This window comes from Lytechinus variegatus, chromosome 5 (genome assembly GCF_018143015.1).
Source record: "Lytechinus variegatus isolate NC3 chromosome 5, Lvar_3.0, whole genome shotgun sequence".
NCBI classification, from domain to species: domain Eukaryota; kingdom Metazoa; phylum Echinodermata; class Echinoidea; order Temnopleuroida; family Toxopneustidae; genus Lytechinus; species Lytechinus variegatus.
In genome coordinates, this window is record NC_054744.1 from 26,008,415 (window position 1) to 26,028,644 (window position 20,230).

The 20,230-nt window shown below is 37.3% G+C and overlaps 1 protein-coding gene across 1 annotated transcript in view; it reads right to left on the reverse strand.

The window, feature by feature from the left end:
- Nucleotides 1-16,247, reverse strand: part of LOC121415821 (sodium- and chloride-dependent betaine transporter-like) — a 30,928-nt gene extending 14,681 nt beyond the window's left edge. Inside the window, exons 1-5 of the mRNA XM_041609163.1 lie at nucleotides 15,871-16,247; nucleotides 8,914-9,048; nucleotides 6,354-6,642; nucleotides 4,668-4,806; nucleotides 3,946-4,080 (exon numbers count right to left, since the gene is read on the reverse strand). Coding sequence (XP_041465097.1) covers nucleotides 3,946-4,080; nucleotides 4,668-4,806; nucleotides 6,354-6,642; nucleotides 8,914-9,048; nucleotides 15,871-16,066 — 894 coding nt within the window. The 5' untranslated portion in view covers nucleotides 16,067-16,247. The remainder of the gene's footprint in view (nucleotides 1-3,945; nucleotides 4,081-4,667; nucleotides 4,807-6,353; nucleotides 6,643-8,913; nucleotides 9,049-15,870) is intronic.
- Nucleotides 16,248-20,230: the final 3,983 nt, after the last annotated feature.

Below are 20,230 nucleotides of genomic sequence, written 5' to 3' on the forward strand. Positions count from 1 at the left end.
TTTATCACATCTATCAGTAGATCATGTGTTCTTTCTATAGGAGAGCATGTAATGCAGAGTTTTAAAGAATACATCACGGATGAACAGTTTGTATCACCATCAGAAAAAGGAAAAAGAGAAATTTTGGGTGTACTTTGTAGTCAATCAAAGGGAAAGTTGTTCACATGTGACATCACTCATCCTAATTGTCACATTGCAATTGGGAGGATCTCCATAGCATTAGTGATTGCAACATTCAAATGCTCATAACTTTCTAATTATTTGTCCGATTTTTCTCAAACTTTCTTTGTTGTTATTCTTTGATTTTCTTTTTCGACACAAGCCAACTTGTTCCAAAGGTTTCATTTCCCTTTAAAATATGCTTCTTTATAATGGTTTCATGTACTTTGCTCAGTTGTTTGTTTCTCAAGCATACTCTCGAATTCCCCTGTACATCTTATAGTATTCCCCAGCATTTACAACTTTTCCCAGTTTTTCTCAGCTTGGCAGGGTCGGCAACCTCCCAGGAAATCCAGTCATTTCCCGGGAAGCTGCCGAACCTGCTTTTCATTAACATTCTACATGAGAGAACAAACAAGTGGAGCGCCTCTGGCAGTTTCACCTGCATTACGCGATTCAATGTAGCAGAAGGGCCGACTTTGAAAACGACTATAGAATAATCATTCACAAAACAACACCATTTTCATGTGATGATGAAATACTATGTTCACTGACCCTCATCTTGAGACCAAAGACTTGTGCTTGACGGACAGTGATACTAGATTACTCTTATGTCCACATTTTATAAACTTTCAAATCGATAAACTTTCAAAGTAATGATGGCAATTAAACAAATACCCCCAACACTTAAGGCAAAAGTTCATTGACCTTGGTCATGTGACCTGAAACTCGTGCAGAGTGTTCTCTGATATCTTATGTCCAAGTTTCTTGAACTAAATCCATATACTTTCAGTGTTATAATATTAAAAAAAAACTTAAAGGCCTGGTCACACCGCCAGAACTTTGCTGGAGCGTTCCTGAAACGGTGAAAAAAATCACCGCTCGTTACCGTTCACCACTGTTTGACAGAAGTTGGCCCCCGTTAAGGCAACGCCGTATACGCTCGGCCACCGCTGATGGTCCCTCCTACCGCTCCGACAGTTTTGAGCTGCACAAAATATTGCGAACGGTGAGGAGCGGTTATTTTCCGTTCCGGCAAAGTTCATCACCGTTCCAACAACGCCCATCAGTCAAAGTTTGGCAACGCTAGACGCAAGTTCGTGGACGCTTGGGTCCGCTAGGCCAACGCAGAAATCTTGAACGCTGGATCACCCTGCTTCGCCAGCTTTGCCCGGGCGGTAATTAAACGTTGCACAAACTTTGGTGGAGGAGTTGTAAGCGTTTTACGAGCGGACACGGGATTGCTGGAACGGTGTCGGGCGTTGAAACAGAGATCCTTTGCAGTGATGAACTTTGGTTTGGCGTACGTATGGAGGCCGGGTGTCGGAGCGGACCAACGCTCGCTACTGCTCGCTACCGTTAAACCAACGTTTAAGCAACACTGGCTTTAGCGGTGCACCGCTAAGACAACGATCGTGTTTTCGATTTTTCCCCCATATTGTTCCCAGTGACGAGCGTTGTCGAAATTCGGCCTTCTCTTTGGGCCGTGTGACCAGGCCTTTATGTCTTGTTTTGATTCCCACAACAATTTCTAAGTTCAATGACCCTAGATGACCTTCGACCTTGAACATGTGACATCAAACTCTGGCATAGTGTTCAGTAATACTTGATACCCATTATGTCCAAGTGTCATGAACTCGGCCCATATACTTTCTAAGTTATGATGACATTAAAAAAACTTAACCTTCGGTTAAGATTTGATGTTGACGACGTCGCCGCCGTCGGGAAAGCGGCGCCTATAGCCTCGATTTGCTTTGCAGGCGAGAAAAAACATATCAAGCAAAATAACAACAACAACAAGAAATGGATTTCATTTTGCCATGCCTGGCACTCTTCTTTCTCCACATTTTTTCACTTCTTCTCTGGGACTGGGGGACTTCCTATAAACACTCTCAGAAATAATGGTTGGTTGACAAGAACCTATCAACTGTAAAGGTTAAAAGAAAGTTGAATGTAAGATGAATGGAGATTATCCGTAACCAAAAGTAAGTAGGTTCATTATCATATTAATCAACCCGATAGGTTGATTAAAACATTTTCTGAAAGTGTGTGTTAATCAACCCTTTTCCTTATCCAATCATATAAAAACAAATCGGGACTGGAGATGGTAGCTGTAGCATGGTTAGCGTAATAAATGAACGCATGCCAACGCAGTTTCACTTGATTAACAGTAACAGAGAATAATTGCATTAATAAATGCAATCTACAAGTGCTGATTGGAGACAAGAGTCCTGGGTCCGTAACACAAAGCTTAGCAAGGATCGTACTACATTTTTCTACGATTGATTGCATTGACTACAATGAACAATCAAGCGTACGATTAATCGCGAACCTCGGTGTTACGGGACCCTGGTGTACTTTGCGTGAGATCAATTCATGAAATTATGACATTCATGAGCCATCGGCAGATTATTTCAAAACGCAATGCATAGATCTTTCATCAACATTGCTGTGATCAGAGTTGTATCATTGTCATTATAATTTTTTTTTAAGTCTTCCTATTGAAAACGTTGCATGGCTTCAAGCCAATCAATCAAATTCTGCGAGGTATACAGATGACAATATTAATAATGCACTGGGACGTTTCTAAAGCTTTCACAAGGGGCCAAAAACGAATGAAAATTAAATGGTTTCGGCCGTTTATGATTAGAAGTTCTGTAACGTAGCGGTAAATTGTATGATGTATAAAAGTGCAATTTCGTTACTATAATAATTGATTTTGAATTTGCATTCATGTGATTTTTTTAAATAAAAAAAGAGCATTTATGAATATTGAAAGTGCGCACTTATATAACTGTTCAATATTTATTCGCTAAAACTATTGTAGCTGCAGCAATGTAAGGGACTTAAATTGTATTGAAATTGTCAACGCAGCCACTGACAGCAATCAAGAGTAAAACACACCCCATATAAACAGTTCAAAACATTTCATTGGCATAAAAAATTTTCTTATATCCTGAAAAAAACAACCCGGCCGCGTCAGATCAAAAGATGGGAGTTCCTGCTACCCTGTTTGGCGTTCAACGATTAAAGGGATAGAGCCTCGTCGATCTGGCGCTGCACAGCGGCTGCCGGGCCCACGATCATTATTGGGCAAAGCAAATTTTCGGAGTATTTCATTTTATGTCTATTTCGAATACTAAAATATTGATTTTCATCATTTCATTTTCATCAGTTTCATCATTGAAGCTTGGTCGATTTTTATAGATTTTTGTGGAAAGAAAAGGTACAATTTTCCCACTCTCCCGAAAAGACGCAATAATTAGCCGAAGAATTGAATTGGAATACCTGAAAACGTGGTTTTCACCGAGCCCCACCCCCCCTCCGCGATTTAGATAAGAGGTGCATGGGTAGTGAGGGTGGGGGCATGGCCAACATCTTATCAGCTTCAGATCCAGGGGGGGATATGAACAAATGTGAAAAAGGACAACAGAAAAGTGTGTGAAAGATAAATAGAATAGTGTAAAGGGGTTGAATAGGAGTTTTCTGCTTGTTAATCAAATTTTCGACAGAGAAAAACAAATCGAAAATGGTGAGCTTTGAACTGTTTTTTCCCTGTCAGAAAGTTTTGTGTCAATTTGCGGGTAATTAGGTGGGGCGGGCTTGCGGAACATGGCATCATGATCATGTCATCAATTTGAGCCTGAGTGAAACTTCCCTCACTTTCCTGTGACCTTGTTGTGATTTTGTGTCAATTTTGGGCGCTGTATGGGGGGGGCATGTGCAGAACATATTGTATTTCTATCATGTATCAAGTATGAATTTTTTTAATTGAGTAAGACTTGCCTGACTTTCCTGAAGCTTTGTGATGTTTGGTTTGAGGTAGAAAACAATTCCGTCCACCGCATTGGGTAAGGTCACAGCTCTTATTAGGAGGATGGTAAGTAATATATATGGTAAAGGAACAGTCACGTACACGACCTGTGGAGAGGGAATAAGAACGTTTTGTTGCCGATAAGTGAAAGAACACCATCACATGATATACATGAATTCTAAAATTCATGTCACTTGAGAAATGTTTTCTGTGTATCACGTGCACATTACAAATTAATATTATCCGGTGGAAAAAAATCTTTCGTAAAACTATGCTTTTTTGTTTTTGGTTATTGATGTTTGGTGAATCAGACATAAAGGGCCTCTTCTGAAAATGTTAGATATACAGTGTACAATACCTCCAATGCAAAGCAAAGACGTAAAACAAAGAGGGAAGAAAGACAGAAATGAAATCACAAAGAAATTTAGATTCACACTATAAAAGGGTTTTTTATGCTTCATATCTGAAGTCGTCATTCTTTTTCATTTTCAATTTATTCACATTTTCAAAATTATAGTTATTTCATTTGGACAATTACAAACACACCGTATTTCTAATTCTCTAGTTCTGTTATATATTTATACAATGTATGAATTTATTTACTTGTGATTCTGGTTTGTCTTGTTCATATTGTTTGTTAAAGTTTAGTTTTCTGTGGTATTATTAATGGATATAATATGGCTTTGGCACAAACCTTTCCTGATGTTTTAACCCCTTTACATACGCATAGGTAGATGAGGATCCAAGCAAAGAACAGACATAGTAGAAGTTGCCAATTGACTGCTCCTATATCATGGATCCCATCTGATAAATGAATCTGAAGAACCTTACGACTGCCATTAAAATGAATTATAAAATTAAATTAACAATACATTGATTTTTATTTCGTTCAAATGTATTATTACAATTATTATTATTATTATCACCATCATCATCATCAATGTCATAGTAATCATCATCATTAATGTCATTATCATCATTATCATCACTATCATTATTTTTACTACACTGGTGCAATGATTCAAATAATATATACTTAGTTAAATACGTTCATGAATGGACCATCATAATCTCTCAGAGCTGTATAGGGAATTAAAGCATTCATTTACAGAATGCATTTATTTTTTAATTTTTTTTTATTGATATATCGTTTCTGTTTTTTTTTTACATATGCCTACCAGAGGCAGATAGGCCTACCATCGTGCAAAATCCAGATGATCTTCCTATCATTCCAATCATTCGAAATTGATGTAGAATGCACAAGGTAAATTATATAACCCTCAAAAGTATATAGTAAATTTGTATGTTGTCTTATTTATTCATTATTACATCAATGCATTCCAAAATTTTATTAACAAGTCCAAAAGTACTGATTTTTGTGGGGCCCTGACATGAAGTCTGTATTGGTCTGTGCATGTTGGTTTCACCGCAGCAAAATATAGCGTTTTAAGTTCTATCCGCCGATAACAATAAAATATATTGTATTTTGTACCAACCAATCGGAAAAATGTACTAAGCTTTACAAGGACCAAGATCGGTAGGAAATCAAGCTGCTATTGATACACAACTTAACCCACAACTGTCCCTCCAGCGGGCGTCTGGGTATAATAAGCGTCTTCAACAGTCACTTTGATGATTTTGATCATTTTGCAACAAGGGAAATATAACAATGAGAAACGGCATGAACGAATTATAGCAAAACAAAATTAGACCAATATGCATAGTATGTAGTCACATCCGTATGATCAAATAGTCATGGAGTAAAACCACGTCCAATCAGGAATTGTTTAAGGACAGGAAAAGAAAAGAAGATAGCTTTTGTCATTCCGGAAAAAAAAATCGCGAAGCCTCCTTATATGCAAACCTCTTATCGGAATTTTAACTCATAAATTTTTGTTTTATTGTATTAAGTCACATAATACTATCGTTTACGATTGTCATAAATTTTTATGATTAAAGGTTAGTGCAATTTAAGTATTAGGTTTAATCAAACATAGTGTTGTTAATCATTTCAACCTTTTATCTGTAATAAATTGTCTTATTGTTTTCAAAATATCTTCATTGGCTATAAAAGGCCGGTAATCCGGGGGGTAAAAGGGGTGCAAGCCCCCCCCCCCCCTCACCCTCCCTGCCCTCCCTTTGAAGACTTTTACTTCCCATGTGATTTTTTTTTTACTTGAATTACATCTATGATCTTTGGCCACTCATGTTATTCTTTTGTGGTTGTGCCGATACCTATTTAGTTACTTCTGGATCTGGTCTGTTAAGACCCTGCTCTTTACGTAGTCTCAGTTTACTTCTGGGCGCACGTATGATATGTTCATAATGCCATGTGGACGGGAGGCGTCTAATTACGATGCATTTGATAAGAGCAACCTACTTCCAAAACTCCACAGTAGCCGAGGCGGACTCGTTGCCACACTCGTCACTCGCATTAAACATCGTGTCTGTGGTCAACTCGTACGTCGTGTTGTAATCGCCCGACGACGTGGTCGCGTTCGTCTCGGCGTTCGTAGCAAAGCAGCAGGGAGTGTTCCAGTGGTTGTCGCACGTCGAGTAGGGAAGAACGGCTCTGAACGACCAGAAGAGATAGTAGATGCCCCAAGCCATGACGACCGCGTAGTACATGTCCAGGAGGGCCTGGATGACCAGGCCAGCGACTCCGATTCCTAAATAGACAGCACAGATGTGAATGCAATAGAAATAAAGAGAAGAGCGAGGAGAGGGAGAGAAAGAGAGAGAGAGATAGAAGGAAAGAGAGGTAAAGAGAGAAATAGAAAGGGAAGGTGAAAAGGGGAAGGAGAGATGGATAGGAAGAAGGGAAATTATGATTGTGGAAAATAAAATAATGATCAAAAGAAACAAAGGTTACGAAATTATTTGGGATATCATTATTTCTAGTATTGTAAATATTTAATGTTGCAGCAGGCGGGGTTCTAGACAAAAAAATTTGGTGGGGCTACTGTTGGTTTGAAAAAATTGTATACGTTACTTTTAAAATGGCCTATCGTGGGCAGCATAATGTACGTGGTATGTTCCTCTTTTCGAATTGTAAATACTTTTTCTTCTTTTATCTCTATTTTCATTATATTTTTGTGTGTATATTCGATATTGTTATTTAATATAATCCCACCAAAATAATGGGATAAAAAATTCCTTTGATTCTTTCATCAATACACTTGATACTCCCTACGGATACTTGTACTGTATTCCTCGATGCGTTATAAGTACAAAGAAGAGGGGGCACAGCATGGCGTGCACAGAAAAAAGTTGCTTAATATAAGTCCTGAGCGAGCGAAGCGAGCGAGAAAAAAAACCTTTTCATGAGAATCTATCTTTGAGATTGATTTTGACATGGTATTCAGAAAAATAACATATCTTAGATCTTCCTTTTATTTTCTTCCGTCTTTTTTTTTCTCGGTTGTAGAAATTTGGGGGGTCAGTGCTATGCGGATCGAGTCCTGCGCAATGGCGGCACCAGGATTTTTAACCTCGGGGAGGCAAAAGAAAATTTGAGGGGAGGGGGAAACACACAAATACTTCGCCTATTTCTCAAAATTGAGCAAGAAGCGCGAGCTTATCTTTCTTTTTTAAAATGTAGACACTACTGAATTGAAAAGCAACGTGTTATAGCTGTTTGCATTGGATCATGAAGATGATATCTCACCAAATAAATAACACGAGCGCGAAGCTGATTGTTTTTAATATCCTGAGATAACTGGACGTTCTAAGCACTTTTTGTAATCATGAACTAGATAGCTATCTAATTAAGCAATTACTTTTTGATTTATGAAAATTATGAATACGCAGGATGTGTATCTCGCTTAAACGAGTAAAAAAACTCTAATTACGAAAAGCATATTGACTTGAACATAGGATTTTTAAGCCCCATGTGAACAGATAATTTACTTATATCAGTCAATAGTTACTGCGAGCGCGAAGAGCGAGCGACTTTTTGAATTTTGTGAAATAACCAGAAAGATTTGTGTTAGTGACAAAAATTGTTGGGAGCTTTTACAGTGAATGGATGAGACAATTTTCAAAATTTAAACAGCGAAAAAGCTGTTTTTGGAGCACTTCGCAGCTTTCGCACGTGCTTTTGACAACACTTACTATACATTTTTTAAAAATTATTTTTCAAAATTTCAGGGGCTGGGCCAACTCACTGGGGGGGCAAATGCTCCCGTAATCATAACACATATCAACTTCAACGCACTTGCGAATAATAAAGGAAATATTTTGAGGCAGCACAACAGAGCAAATGTGGAAAAAATTGTAAATTTGCAAGCGAGCGAAGCGTAAAGCTTTACATATGTTAGGTTTACTTAGGTTAGGACATAATATAGGGGGCTATAACTAGACAAATCCCTGGCTAAGGATTTTTTCCCGATCATTATTGCATAAAATAAGCTTATATAGACGCCACCCACATCTCTTCCCGGTTTTTTTTATATTTTATTTTTCAATCCCTGGCAGCCCGGTCGTGTTAAGTTCTTTTCCATTTTCTTGTCCATTTTTTTTTCATATTCTGATTTTACAATTTAGCTTTTGGCTTTACCTTCATTTCCCGTTTCTCTTTGCCTCTTTCTCCCATTTTCCCACCATATTTGCCCGTGCCATTGAGTCATATCTTTTGATTTTACATTCTTCTCTTGCTAATCATGCTAATGACAGTATTTCAGGATAGTTTGTACTTCCTCACGTGCCCTCCTTTCCTTCTATTTTCCCTATTAATGTTCTTTCTTTCTTTCCCTTCCTTTCCTCCCCCCCTTCCCCGGCCCTTTTATTTTTCTTTATTCCCTTTCTCTCTTTCTCCCTTTGCTCTTTCCCCTTTAAAATCCGCTGGGGGCAGCTTGCCCCCTACCCCCGCCTGCTTACGCCACTGGAGAAAGGTGGGAGGGGGGGGGGATAGGGAAAAAAAAGAGGGAAGGGGTACTCACCTTTGAAAAGGGGTGATATCATACCCCATGCTGTAACTGGTCCTTGTCCTGTGAATTGACCTAATCCAATCTCGATGATAAGGAGGGGAATACCCCCTATTAACAGACTCAGGAAGTAAGGCACCAAGAAAGCTCCTGTTTGTTCGTCAGAAATTGAAAAAAATAAAGTACACTTTATTTTATCTTTTGTTGTATTTTTTTCAAAAATAGAAATTAATTATAGATTAATCCTATCTTTCTTTCGTTCAATGTTTTTCGAAAATGAAATAAAAGTATGGATTTTTCTGATTTTATTATTGTGTTTTTATAAACTTCAACAAAACTGTACATGACATCTTAAAGCTATGTAGAAGGTAATTCACACATGTTTATACACACACTTTATAGGGTGCCTTTTTATCTATTTCTCGTTGGCCATGTTAACAGTGAAAAATCGGGTTTTTGTTTCATGAAAGGACTTGCCAGACATTTTATCCGACAGATAAATTGCTTCTCAGCCAATAAAAATCAAGGAAAGTTGTCAGATTTTACAACTTTTCGGACAAAGAGTTTATGAAACATCCCTGCTTTTGAGACTGGACAATCAAGTTCGTATTCATTCTTTTTAAACCGAATTTACAGCAAATCAAATATTAATGATATTTCATATCACAAAATACCAATGTACATGTATAAGTGATTCTACCGTTTATCACATTTTATACCAGACAAGCTGAGTTGGGTTTTGCGAAATCTTATTTTGCTTCTTTGGATTACCGTTTTGGAGAAATTGACCTGTAACACACGACATTCTTTAACACTTTTCCACATTCTACATTGAGAAGGAACAAAAATTAATGATTATCGTGACTGCTTCAAGTTCAACTGACAGGAGTAGAAATTAGTACTTCCCATGAACCTGTAACACGTCATATTTGATTACTATCACGGGTGGGGGGGGGGGGGGGAAGGGACATTCCTTTCCATGCAGAGTAGGCTGTGGGTAAGTCATTAACCACTTATATTTTGAATTTCTTTAAAATTAGGAGAAACGTATATGTTTTTTTTCGTTGTGATAGGGTGAGAAGAGGGAAGTGACTGAAACACGATTTGATCTCAATATGCATATTCATTATTATAAAAAGATAGTCATCAACGAATCAGAATCTTGAGCCCGATATTGAGTACCGAATTCTCTACATTTTTGGAATGGGAGAGGGAATTTGGCGGTTGGTTGGTTCTTATGAATGTGTGCAACGTCTTATAGGGTTTTATAAATGAGCATCAACAATTATTTGTCCAACGTGCTTGTATAGCGCATCACCATGATCACTGCCGTAAAATGGCGTCTCTCTGCTTTATTTTGCGTAAAAAAACCCGTTTGTCATATAATTATCGTTCATATACACGCCTTAATCGGGGTGGAAGTGTGTGTGGGTGTGCGGGTGTATGTTGACTTGCCATTCGTTATCATTCAGCTCGAAATAACAAGTCATTCCTGTGAGCTTCAGAACAATCATTCATCTTGATCATCATCATCACCATCACCATCATGATTAGCTTTCATGATCTCAGCAGATGAGTTGGCGCGACCTTGAGTTATCGTTCCAAAAGGCCTACTGGTATGTACAACGAATGTGATGACCAATTGTCTCCCCACACAATAAAAAAAATAGCACGTTGTTTAAGCCGAGTTGTTTAAAAGTTTAAACAATAGTTGTTAGAGTGACAAGCTTAAACAACGTGCTTAAAATTTCAAACAGCGTTTTACAGTGCAAGGGTATGTGGCCTCAAAATCTGAAACCATAGGAAAATTGCTTATGAAACAAGTTTGATGTTTATATGATGCATTCAATTAAATGGTTTGATTCCAATTCGTCCAATTCAAATTCAAATTGTTTTATTCTCTCAGTAAAACCTTTCCTTAAAAATATGATACAAATTTCAAATACATATATTACAAATCGGTGTACAAATTGCATTATGGTTCAGAATCGTACTAAAAAAAGGAAATTTTTATATTTAGGCCGACCCATTAATAAACGAAAAAGTGACATAGAAATTCAATAATGACATACAGGGATATAACAAAAGCATGTTTAAAAAAAATAACTTAAAAGTACACATAGACAATGACCCAAGACATAAAAAGTGTCATGCTCTAACATAATAATACCAATGGTATACATAATTCATACATCATTCAGCCATTGTATTTCTCAAGAAGGAATCTTTTGAACTTCAGTTCTTTTGAATAAAATAAGTGTTTTTGCATTACGTATTTCATATGTCAGTGAAAACTACATGACCTTGATAAATGATGGATTGATGTGCCAGTGACGTTCTTATTTTAGGAAGATGAAAATTATTTGCATTTCTTGTAGGATAAGAATGTATATTGTAATTCAGGTTAAAATATTCTATTAGAGAAGTAGATACAAGTTTCCGATAACATTAAAACAAACAATTTCGGAGCTGGTATTGATTATGTCATAAATGTTTAAAAGTTTCAGATTATAAAATATGGGTGAAGTATGGGCTAAAAAAGATGAACGAATAATTATTCTTATTGCACGTTTTTGTGATTTAAAAAGTCTATCGAGATTAATTTTGGCTAATACCATAATCAAGAAAAGGAGCAATAATAGCATTGTATATCATTTTTAAAATCACAGTTGGTAACATTTTAATTCTGAATAATATTCATATATTCTTGATATTTCATTAGAAATGATGTTAAGATGGAATTTCCATGTCAACTCACGCCAAGAAATTTCAAGGATGAGCCATGCTTAATTTGGTTATCAGATTGATATCAACATTTCTATTTGTAAAAATCATGGAATTAGAGTTTGTTCATATAGCCAGTTTGAAAATGTTATCAAGTTCATTATTAAAAATACTTTTTAATTCAAATAGATCTTCATGTGACCTAAAAATGCTAGTGTCATCTGCAAATAAAATGTACTTTAAAACCTCAGACGTATTGCACAAATCATTGATATAAATAAGAAACAACAGAGGCCCAAGAATGGACCCCTGTGGCGTTCCACACCTCAGAGGCTTCCTTTCAGATTTAAAACCATGACAATGACAAACTGCTCCCTTTATTGCCAACTCGTCTACTATCATTTAGGTCTATAATCAGTTCATCTTTATGGTCTAATTGCCAATTGTTCTACTCTATATTTCGTATAATAACCAGTCAGTCCAATTACATTTATAGCCATTTAGTCCATATACCATTTGGTCTAATTGGACTAAGTGTCAATTAATTGTGCAAATGAATGAAATTGAAACGGATATTAGACCAACTGGTTATTAGACGAAATGGTCATAGGCGAAAAAGTGATTACACTAAGTGATGATTGGACCAAATGGTTATTGGACCAAATAGTTGTTAGACGAAATGTTGATGGACAGAATGGCATTATAGACTTAAATGGAAACGTTTATAGCAATGGAAAGTGGGAAAATTCGGGACATGACCCAGTGGTTATTCTGTGTTGTGTAATTGGTTTATTTCCAATTCGTCTCATGCCAATTAAACTAAAGTGTTAATTATGCAAAATGAATGAAAAGAAAATGGGTATTAGACCAACTGGTTATTAGACGAAATGGTAATAGACGAACTGGTGATTAGACGAAGTGATGATTGGATCAAATGGTTTTTGGACCAAATAGTTGTTTGACAAAATGTTGATGGACGGACTGGCATTCGACTGAATGAAAGAAGGCCACGCGATGAGTGGACGAGTTGGTAGTAGACGAATTGGCAGTTTACCTCTGAAATGAGGGGCTTGGGAAGACGGTGGGTCAATGAGAAAAGGTGAAAATGATAGTTAGGATTTAGGAACGACTGACAACGTATGAAAATGTGGTCAATGTACTTGAGTGCCCCCACCCCTTCCCCTCGAAACAAAGCATGCCAATGTGGATTTGTGTTGGCAAGATGTTCTTTCTGAAACAGAAGCTAATATTGCCTATGAAATTAAGTCTAGTAAATTTTGTCCAGTTTTGAATAAACACGCACCTTTTAGGGAAAATAAAGAGTGCGACAAAAGAATCTCCATGGATAAATAGTAACATATTGACCAAGATAAAGGAAAGAAAGGAAATAAAAAAAAGACGTGCTAAATTTTCGAAATCTGACAGTGACTGGATATTATACAGAAATCTTATGAATATTGTTACAGATATGATACGAAAGGCAAAAAAGCAATATATTTCAGAGATAATTTTGAACAACAAAGGGCATTGTTCTGCTATGTGGAAATCTTTACGATGTATGCTTCATAATAAAAAAACACAAGAAGTTAATACAAAAACTGTCTTTTATTGATCCATGCCAGCATGGTTTTCGTCCAGGCCACTCAACAACCACTGCCGTGTTAAATATTGATGATTTTGCTAACAAAATTGATCAAGGTTACGTTATTGGTATGGTCACTATATACCTGGATAAGGCATTTGATCTAATATCGTCTGAATTATTGTTAAATAAATTATTTTACTTTGGATTTGATCAGGATGTAGTAATATGGTTTCGCTATTATTTCTGTGGTAGGCAGCAATCAACGGTCAATGGTAATATGTTAGGTTTTCTTACTGTTGAAAGCGGAGTGCCTCAGGGGAGTATCCAAGGCCCCCTCCTCTTTATAATCACTCTAAATGATTTTGTCAGATTTGTAGAACAATGTTCCCTCTCTTTATATGGAGCTGATACATGCATTTACTTTGCATTTAAAGAGCCCAGAAATTTAGAAATGACTATTAACAGAGATTTAATGCTAATTTCTAGATGGTTCTCTAATAATGAACTATTAACCAACACCGGATTAGGATCTAAAGCATAGCTCCGTCAATTTGATGATATCAAAATACAAATGCAAAATTATGAATTGCAAAGGGTAAGCCAATGTAAATATTTTGACGTAATAATAGACAGCTCCCTAACTTGGACCCCCAAAATTTACAGTGTTGGAAAAAAGTTTTACAGACATTTTATTCTTTAAAACGCATTCGATGTTATATACCAAAAAACTCAGCTCTTATGCTGTACAAGGCTTTAATCCAACCGATATTGACTATTGTTGTACAATCTGGAGAAATGACAATAAAAGCCAACTAAATCGTCTCCAAGTTCTACAAAACAGGGCAATGAAATCTGTCTTAAATAGTCGATTCCGATAAGCGAATATATATGCCATTTTAAAAGTAGATCAACTCAACAAGAGATGGAACAATCAGTCAATTTTTACCATTTCTAAATTGGCCAATAATCTAGCTCCATCTGTCCTTTGTACTCGAATCACATTTAAATCACGAGGATATCTTCTAAGAAACATAACCCCAAAAATACAAATACCAAAGCCTCACTCTAATATCTAAAAAAAAAAAACCTTTATTCAGCTCCTAAATTATTCAATAACCTACCCGCAACAACCAGATTAGAAAAAAACCGACTTCATTTGCACGTCTCATATCACTCTCTTAATTCAGTGCTCCACCCCGACCACCCTTGTTGATACTGCATTATAAACCCTCATTTTTCTTTATTTATTGTTTAATTTTGACATAACTCTGTACATTATTTCGTCTATTAATTTGTCATTTTTGTTTACTCCAATTTTACTTTTGCCAATTCTATTTTATTCATGCTTAGATATATAATGTTTTCGTTCTTATTTTTGTAAACTTATTTAATGTTGGTATTATTTGTTATTATCATTTGTTCACAGCCTTGCTAAAAAGCAGCTTCTAGCTGAACCGTGATTAAATAAATAAAATACAATACAAATACAAATGTTCGACGCAGACAGCAAATTACAGTCACTAATTCAAACTCTGTACCCACCACTCGCCATGCTCGCAGGTAGGAGCGAGCCCACAAAAAATGAATTACACATTTCAGACGCATTTCATATAGTTACGGTCTATTGAATATCACCATCTAACATAATAAAGCAATAGAATATTGGGCCTAACTAGTGAAAAATATCCACTGAACATGGTGAATGAAGCATTGAAAAATATTAACCACCGGAATGTACCAGCCCCCCCCCCCCGTCTCAAAGCTCAATGGCCTCTTAACACTCCGATGGTCGATTGAAAAGCTATTATATCGTACAATTCAAGTATATTAAAGGGCAAATACGTGCTTTTCAAACAGACATGACAGATCACAAGAGAAAACCTAAATTTCTACGTTCAAGACTGGGGGAGGGATGGCGGGAGGCCTATATGCTTGAGGTTGTAATCAGGGCTGCCGCTAAAGGGGAGGGGGGGGGGGTGGGTAGGGTGGGCACGACCTCCCCCCTATTACACCTGATATCGTTGGTAATTAAAGAGGAGATATGGGAAAAACAGAAAGGAAAAAGATTTTTAAAGGGGGGGGGGGGGGAATCCAGGGGCTATAGGACTGATGATAAACTGTCGGGTCACCCATACCAGTGCTGTTCCATGTACCGACAGTGAATGTTCCGGTTTGAGGTCTACATCCCCCCAAAATCCAACCAGCGCTTCTGTACCAACAGTGATTAGAATAATTATGTCCCGGTTTTAGGACTAAATCGAAAAAAAACCCAATCAGCTCGTGCTTCACGCTCACATGAATAATTGTGTAGTTAGATGCCTATCCTCCTTCATAATAACAAAAATATAATACTTAGAATGTCCGTTTTTCCGTATAGGAGTATTACAATTTGTGCTCGCATGATTTGTTTGGTACGTACCCATGTTAATGATTGCAAAAATCCCTTACAATATCAATATTTCAGAACGGAAAATAAAAGATTTTCAGCTCGCACGTGGCGCTCTCAATATTTAATATTTGATCCTTTTCCCTTTCATTTTCTTCATTTTTTCCTCCTTCCCCTCCGTCTTGTACCTTTTTAGACCTTGGACCCTTTTTTCGGGGGATGGGGAGGGGGTAGCAATAAACTTCCCTCAAGGACCCATCTGTTCGCCATTGCTTACCTCCTCCATGCTTATAACAAAGATAAGGGAACCGCCATACATTTCCAAGTCCAATCGATGCCCCGCAGAGAGCCAGGAAAAAATCAATCTTCTTGGTCCATTCTCCTCGCTTTTTAGTATCCACTCTAGTCAGTTCACCTTCCTTCACTTCATCCGGAATCTCTTTTGAATCAGTGGCGAAACTCGGAGCTGCCATTTTGAAAGGGTGCAAAAGAATAGTTTAAGGCACGTTCGTCTGCCGCGGGTATTCTCTCACTCCGCAAGGTACGAACACGCAAGCGAGAAGTCATAATGAGTCCGATGAGCGAAATTATTCAATGTAACAACCCTGCGGTTCCAAAGTATTGCACACAGGACGCCAGCATGCATTGAACAATAAAATTCTCAGGCTCATGCCATTTGCGAACTTAAGTTCTCATAATCATATACACAATCTTTTTTTATATATATTATTTTTTCTCCTGACATTCAACCTCTTGTTAAACGTGTTTGAGCGCTGATAATTTGCTGTATGATTATTTTGAAATCACAGCAAAAATATCTGTTTTTTTTCTTCATGTCACCATGCTGGTCTCTCCATTCATCCATCTCTGTTGCATGGTTTGAGTCTTGTAGACATTGTGCTATCTACACTATATGGTTGTATCATAAACCTTATTACGGGTGTACATATTGATCAATACCGGATGAATGCACCCAGGGGCAGCCCGTGCAATTTTGACAGGGTTCGGGGGGGGGGGCGAGACGACTTGGGTCACATCATAATTTTCTGTCAAAATATTGACAGAATATAGAGTTAAACGGCCCAAACATCTATACCTTTTACATCATTTTTCTCCTCTCTTCATTTTGCTTTTCCTCTACTTCTTTATTTCCATCCCGTTTCTTTCTTTTTTCATGACTCGGAAAAATCACAAAGGGGCGTCCATAATAATGATAATAATAATAGCTGAATTTATAAAGCGCTTTTTGCCAGAGGATACAAAGCGCTGCTATTATTACCCCGACTTTAGCTCGAGCTATATACCGTCACCGGCGCTCAGTGCATGCAAGGAATTACTCCTGCCTGGTACCCATTCACCTTACCTGGGTCGAGTGCAGAACAGTGTGGATGAATTTCTTGCTGAAGGAAAACACGCCATGGCTACGATTCGAACCCATCTCTCTGTCCCGCGGCGCGCTGCCGCCCCCCCCCCCCCCTTGGCACCGTCCCTAAACATACCCGACTCTAACAAGAGTATGGCAGCCATATTCTTAAAAAAGCTTCTCATCTTTGATCTCCTCACGATCACGTATCACCGAAATAGTTTTGCTCTGGTAGCCGGGCCGTTTCATAAAGCTGTTCGTAAGTTAAGAGCGACTGTAAGAACGACTGGTGATCCTTTCTTACGCTGTTAACCATCGCCAATCTATTTATCATTTACCACAAGACAGGATCACCAGTCTTTCGTAAAGTCGCTCTTAACTTACGAACAGCTTTATGAAACACCCACCAGGATTGATCGTCGACGAGTGTTGATGACTGTACAAACGGTATCTATACAGCGCTACGGATCTACACGGACCATGCCGGCAGAGAACGGAGTCTACACGGACGATTAGTTCGTCAGCATGAACCAACACGGCAGCCACACGGATGACGCCAACGGATGTTAATGACTTCCCTAAAACTGCCGTGTTGGCCTCTGTGATGTATACGGACCTTTAAGGATGCCCAAGATTTCTATGATGATGATAATAATGATAACTATGATATGCATTTATATAACTATTCCTATATATTCAATTACGCTGCAAGAGCTTCCTAGGTGCTGTACATACTTTTGGAATAGATTTTTTAAATTTTAACTTGAAATTTTGTAAATCTGTTGAATTCTTAAATGTCGAGGGGAAGTTTGTTCCATAATCGTGAGGCTGACATAAAAAAGATCTCCTACAGTGTTGCTTTAGTCTTGTGTGGGGGGACTTACATAAGGATCTTAAATGTGATTCTTTACCGAACAGGTAACCAGTGCAATTCTCTCAATAATGTGGTAACTGGAGAGAATTTGGGAAGACGACATATTAAACGTTCATGTGTTTTGCACTCTCTGCAGTTTGCTTATTTGAGAATCGTGTAATTACAATAATCCAATTTACTTGTGCTGCAAGCATGAAGAATAGTTTTCATGCTGTCCTAGTCAAAGAATTTACGAATATGTCTTAAGTTATAGATTATGAAACCTCTCCCATGCAGGAAGCACCCCGGATCTGATCCAGGATTCAGCGTCTATACATGTATGTCTCTAGGGCTTTAGTAAACCTAGGTGTAACATACATGTATAGCTCTGGACTATTTTAGTCCACACTTAGGGGAAGGCGGGGTAAGTTGAGCATAGGGGCAAGTTGTGCCACCACCTCCAGGCCAATAATGAGTGAATCGGACATTGTGGTGGTGTCATGTATTGATGAACCATTACATAACCCTTTACCCAACCATATTGTTTTCGACTTTGAAACAAAAAGTACTTTTTTAGACGGAAAAATACAAATTTCAGCAAAAAAGTAAAAAGAGGAGCAAAATAGTGGAGTGCTGTTTGCCCATACACGTCCTTGAATATGATAACGAAATAATAACAATATTGTTAGACCAGGTATGGATCTTCATTCTTTTCATAGTCTTTAGATGATGGATGCATAAGAAATGAGTGGATGTGAAAATATCGCATTAAAGGACAAGTCCACCCCAACAAAAACTTGATTTGAATAAAAAGAGAAAAATTCAACAAGCATAACACTGAAAAATTCATCAAAATCGGATGTAAAATAAGAAAGTTATGGCATTTTAAAGTTTCGCTTATTTTCAACAAAATAGTTATATGAACGAGCCAGTTACATCCAAATGAGAGAGTTGATGACATCACTCACTCACTATTTCTTTTGTATTTTATTATATGAAATATGAAATATTTTTATTTTCTCGTCATTGTCATGTGAAATGAAGTTTCATTCCTCCCTAAACATGCGGAATTCCATTATTTTATCATTTTGTGCTTCAGGCAATGAGGTCCTAATCATCAAATTCGTAAAAATTGAAATATTGTATAATTCAAACAATAAAAAACAAAAGAAATAGTGAGTGAGTGACGTCATCGACTCTCTCATTTGGATGTAACTGGCTCGTTCATAAAACTATTTTGTTGAAAATAAGCGAAACTTTGAAATGTCATAACTTTCTTATTTTACATCCGATTTTGGTGAAATTTTCAGCATTGTGCTTGTCTGATTTTTCTCTATTGATTTAAATCAACATTTTTCTGAGGTGGACTTGACCTTTAAGTTCGGACTGGGGTACTTTGAACCAGCCAACATGGGGCAAGTTGAGTCATGGTAATTCTTATGGTAATAAGAGTGAAAAATTAAAAAAAAACTTGAAAAGCCATTGATATGCAGGCAGAAAGGTGTAAATTCACATGACAGTTCTTTTACTTTTAGCGGATGTTAGTATTTATAGAGAATTAGCAAGTGAAAAGACTTGAAATAAAAAAATTGCCATGCTGCTTCTTCCCGCATACATTTTATACATATTTTTTGTCACCCAACTTACCCCAGAAGGTGGCACAACTTACCCCACATATGGGGCAAGTTGAGCCATTTGACATCGTTTTTTTTTTCAAAGGTCACAAGAATTTCAGTGTGGGGGTAGAAAGTTATATATAGGTGAAAAATGTTTCCCAAGAATCAAATATAAAGGCAAGGTACTTATTTCTACAATATTATTAGTCACATCAATTCTAACATGCAAAATGCAAAAAGTGTCACAACTTACCCCGCCTTCCCCTATAGGTTCATTCATTGAAATGATTTGTTCTCTGTGAAAGAATTATACTCCATTAAATTGTGGTCTTGGCTAACCAAAGGGTAAATTCATATGTATGCCCAATTATCTTATATTTCATTTCATTCTTGATTATTGGTCCCGAAGGTTTACATTTTTGTCAATATCTTCCTCCTCTCATAGGTGAGCACGGATGAGACAATATTTACACCCAAACTCCTGCTCTGCGCTCCCAACTCCTATATACCATCATAGTCCAGGATAGGCCCCATAGAAACTTGACCAAACCTTGTTTTTTATATATACAATATTTTTTGATGTTTTTTTGTCAATTCGAGGGTGCTGATTACGAATCTGGATGATGCCACTCGTGTAACCTTGAGAATTTTCCGCAAATTGGCAAAAAACAATATGGCCGCCAAAATATGCAAATTACCCAAGAAAATCCTAAAATTGTCCACACATTAACTATGAAATGCATGAAATTGTGTGGCAGGAGTGAAATACTCCCTGAAAAAATAATTTTTGACAAAATATTTATTT